At 28.3% G+C, this 4831-nt stretch overlaps 1 protein-coding gene across 1 annotated transcript; it reads right to left on the bottom strand.

Moving 5' to 3' along the window:
• Nucleotides 1-240: 240 nt before the first annotated feature.
• Nucleotides 241-4461, bottom strand: LOC139507148 (dynein light chain Tctex-type 1; the record flags this gene model as incomplete). Its single annotated transcript, XM_071295654.1, has 3 exons — nt 241-938; nt 3047-3124; nt 4338-4461. Coding segments are annotated over 3 exons (273 nt in total), but the record flags the coding sequence as incomplete, so codon positions are not given.
• Nucleotides 4462-4831: the final 370 nt, after the last annotated feature.

Below are 4831 nucleotides of genomic sequence, written 5' to 3'. Positions count from 1 at the left end.
ACCATATTACTTATTTGTTTTAGCACAATTTTTGTTGTACATAAATCAAGTATTTAGTTTTATGATTTGAATTGTTTAACATTTGTCAGTACACTGCCTTTGATAGCTGACTATGTGGTATGGACTTTACTTATTGTTGAAGGTGACCTTTAATTTCTGTGTCACTTGGTCTCTTGTGAAGTGTTGTCTCATTGGCAATCATATCACATCTTTTTTATAACTATGTTTTAACAACAAGAATTTCAATTTGTGAACACAATTTAATAATTTTCTATAATATGATAAATACAGCAAGTTGACAGGCTGGTATTGATGGCTTTCTTTTTGACAATGACAGAAATATCTGCATAAATTATCTATGAAACAAACAACCATGCAAAATGTGTTAATTGGTTTAAAAATCTACCATTTATATTACCACACTTGTTTGTTCAAAATAAATAGCTAATTCGTTAGTACTAAATGATCAAATAAGTATGAAGCATGTAAAATATCACAGAACAAAACAAATAAACAAATAATAATTTTCTTTGATAAATTAACATGTACAAATATTTGTATTTTGTAGGAAGAGCTCATAAATATTGCAGAAATGAAAATAAAAAAAAATCTCAAGCAGATTACTTTTTAGGCTCTAATTTGTTCAAGTTACACAGAGTATGAAAGTCAAAATGTTTCCTCAAAATTAATGAAAAGAATGTTTTAGGAAATAATCTGACATCACATTGGAATGTTCTGCTTTGTCAGCTGGTACACCAACATCCAATAATAATATAATAAATGCTCCTCCTCCATAAATAAAATCCTTGTTTACATTATATACATAGATGTTTAACAGTCAAATTGTTCAATGTTGTCACAAGGTGATTAGATCGTCAGTCCAAATACTGATACTATACAGTACATTGTCTTGTTTTCCCATCTTACTGTACAGCTTCCTAAAAAACAAAGATGGAATTATGTTATATAATTATGTCAGAGACTAGATTTCATACACATAAAAATAATTGATATTAAGGTGGTACCCAATACTTTAACTAAAATTAATTTGGCTCGTTTAATTTTCTTGAAATTTTGACAAAGTATTAACTTTGACCCTTTGACAAAAATATAAAAATTTGAACAAATTTGAACCAACCGTTTTATTAGAAAAATTACACTGGTTATATAGCAGTTTGACAAACACTTATTTTGATCATTGAGAAGCTTAATATTCCCTTAACAACACAACGTAATTAAAACGTTTAGCTGATTTTACAGAGTTATCTCCCTGTAGTGTTAGGTACCACCTCAATTTCACGTACATCCAATATCAATTTTAAAATTCAGTTGACTCTGTTCTTCTGTGGATTCATTTATTTTTGTGGGTACCAATTTTTGTGGATTGGGGAAAATTTGCATTTTCAGGGATATTTGATTTCAAAGTTTTGCCACAAAACCTATATAAAATGTGTAATCCATTGAACATTTGAATTCTTGGTTCCTCTGTACCCACGGGATCTGTGAAAAACTGGTATTCAACAAATTAAAAATGAATTCACAGTACACAATAATAATTGAAATTAATTAATTTACATTCTATATCTATTTTAAATATATCCGAAAAAAATTATTTTAAATTCTGTAGACTCTGTTCTACATCATTATTAATTAAGCAGTAAATTTTCATGTCAGATGTTATAGGATATAGCATGTCACCAACATAAAATTGAGAATGGAAATGGGGAATGTGTCAAAGAGACAACAACCCGACCATAGAAGAAACAACAGCAGAAGGTCACCAACAGGTCTTCAATGTAGCAAGAAACATGTACATTTTGTAATATTTGGAAATAAGCAAGATCAAGATATATTAAGAATTTCACAAGCTTTTAGTGCTATTTAATTTTAGTCACAATTTCTTCAATAATATACAAATGTACAACTTTGTCATGAAAACAAAAAAGATATCTGCTGAATTTAGATTTTTTATACATGTTTACTTTCATGAAACATTTTACATGTGCAAAGCCGAATAAAACAAGAAAATAATTAAAGAAAAGCTTTATTATACATGTTATAGCTTTTAAGCTATTAATATAATCTCACAAAACATAAACTTGTTTTAGTGTAAATGTGCACATGTAATTTCCCAATCCAAAAACAAATAAGAATAAAGGAATTTTTACCAAATATATAATTTTGGCCCTGACTGGTTGTCATCACTTATGAAATACTTCTTTTTATTAACTAAACACATCATACTTTAATTAAAGAACATGTGTAGTAAATTTACACTATTAAATGTTTTGGTCAAATAATGACCTTAATAACTTTATTCCTTTGTTTAAGTAACTATCATGAGAAAGATCATATTTTATAAACACATCTCTTTATCTTGAACATGTAGAGTAGAGAAATATCTGATCCCACTTAATCATGCATTTATACATGTAGGTAGAATTTATAAACATATTAAAACAAATACCAGTCTGCACGGTTAGCCACTAGTCCGATGCCCCAGACTAGTAAAATTTCATTCGGACTAGTGAGTTTTTGCAAAACATTGTTTGGACAAATAAGAAAAAATGTCTTAATATTGATCTTCGGACTAGTAGTTGAAAACGTTTTTGGTGCAGACTGGACTTGATACAAGATTCTCAGACTTGAGGGAATAGTAAATGACAATGATATAAAAATAAATGAATGTAAAAAATTAAACCATACCACTAAATGTAATTAACATGCTAACTCAGATTCATGATGGCAATCAATAAAATAATAATATTTTTATCTTTTTTAACAGATTATTGTCTTATATGTTTAGCCAAACAGTATTAAACCATGCACCGTAATACAGGAATTTTCAGACCCATATTGTGAACTGCAACCACTATTACTTTTATAATCATAACGCTTAGTTCTTTTTTTTATTTCTCACTAATCATTGCTAATTGCAAATAAAATTCATAAAAGACATAACTCTTATTATGTTAAAATGTAAATTCAATCAGCCACATTTTTTTTGCCATCTTGAATCTGGTTCCTTTAATTTATGAAAACTAACCATCTGTCGAGTTATCCCAGAAGCAGGAACTTGCAGTATGTAAACCAGCACCATTCTTCTGCATAATTACACAGGTTACTGTAAGCAAAATAACAAGCTACATGTATAAGGAATAGGGAGAAGAAAAATAACCAATACATTTGTATAGCCATCCATACATTGTATCATTGTGTTAGCCTGAACTAGCAAACTTTAAAACAAAGCTATTTGAATGAAATAAGAGATTGTTTTGGTCATACCATGCATGCGTGTATGAATCATATCAAAATTGTTTTTTCAAAAGAGTGAAAATTAGACTAGTAACCAAATTTAATTTTCTAAAGTGTTTTTCATTTGATCTAACAACTTTGACACTGGATTTATAAAATATGTATTTACAAAGACTAAAGGCTCTTATTACAGGTACAATGTATGTTAATATGTATACAAATGCATTTCATTCTATATGTAAAAATATCAAAGGTTTATATTCCATATTATCCCAATAACAAAATAAATCTGAACAAATGTTGAGGTATACACATCTGTATTAACTGACCATCAGCCTGGTTGTCCCACAAACAGGAAGAAGCCACATGTAGTCCACTTCCTGTCTTTTGCATGAGGACACATGTTACTAAATGAAAATCAACATATAATTATATGACTCTAAAATTGAGCTAACAGTTACATGTTGTATGTTTACTTGACTAACTTACTTTTAATTAAAATAAAATTTAATATAATATCTATTATATATGCAAGTAAGGAAACTTTATATCACAATTTTCAAAATTAATATTGATTTTGGTTGAAACTTTCAGTGTAATCCTTTCCTAGCACAACATGTAATTGTTCAAATATTGACACTATGAGTGACCACACTTGTTTAACACCCGAAACAGATAAAGACAACTAAATTAAATGCAATTTCACGCATGATTTAAAAAAGCTTATATAACTTTGCTTAAATTTAAAGTATATCTTAGCCAAAGTGTTTGTATAATCACATACATGACATATATGAAACAAAGCAAACCTGGTTTCACTATTTGTATGTTTTATTTTTATCAAATGAATAAGATTGGAAAATACATGTTCATGTATTTTTGCAAAAGGATATTTATTTGTCAACTTGATTGTTACAATACACTGTACAATGTACATGTGTAGTTTGGAAAGTCTAGCTTTTTTCTTTTACAATTATTTGACTTGATGACATTAAAAAGATATTGTCAACTACAATGTAGTTTTTTTAATCCTTACTAAAGTTACTGTCATGAAAATACCCATTATCCAGTCACATACTTACCAATATATTTAAATGGTTTGCCCAATTTGGTCAGTTGATTCAAGCACTGTTCTACAACATTTGATGTCCATTGGTTTACTTTATTATGTTGGTATGAGTTTCCTCCAATGGCACCTTCTATGGACTAAAATGAAAATTTCATTATTATTGAATCTTTAATATGGAGCATGAAATTTAATAAATACATGTACCAGATTTGATACATGTGATTCTATATGTTCTCCAATTTGTCCAAAGCTTAAACATATACATTGTATTTAATAGAAAAATACCTTGTAGAAAGAAACAATTTAACATGTTTTAGGTAGCTAAGTTATGCGTTAGAACACACAAGGTCCAAGTAAGGACTGCATCATGGAAAATTTATTATAAACTGAGTCAACTTTGACAGTACCTATTTTAATTTGAATACATGTATTTGATAATCTTTGAGATTTTTTTTAACCTATTGATTTTTCAATTGGATCTTTCTAAACCTACATTATTTAGCTGGA

This window comes from Mytilus edulis, unplaced genomic scaffold, assembly GCF_963676685.1.
Source record: "Mytilus edulis unplaced genomic scaffold, xbMytEdul2.2 SCAFFOLD_1586, whole genome shotgun sequence".
Classification (NCBI taxonomy): domain Eukaryota; kingdom Metazoa; phylum Mollusca; class Bivalvia; order Mytilida; family Mytilidae; genus Mytilus; species Mytilus edulis.
This window is presented reverse-complemented; position numbering and strand designations above follow the sequence as displayed.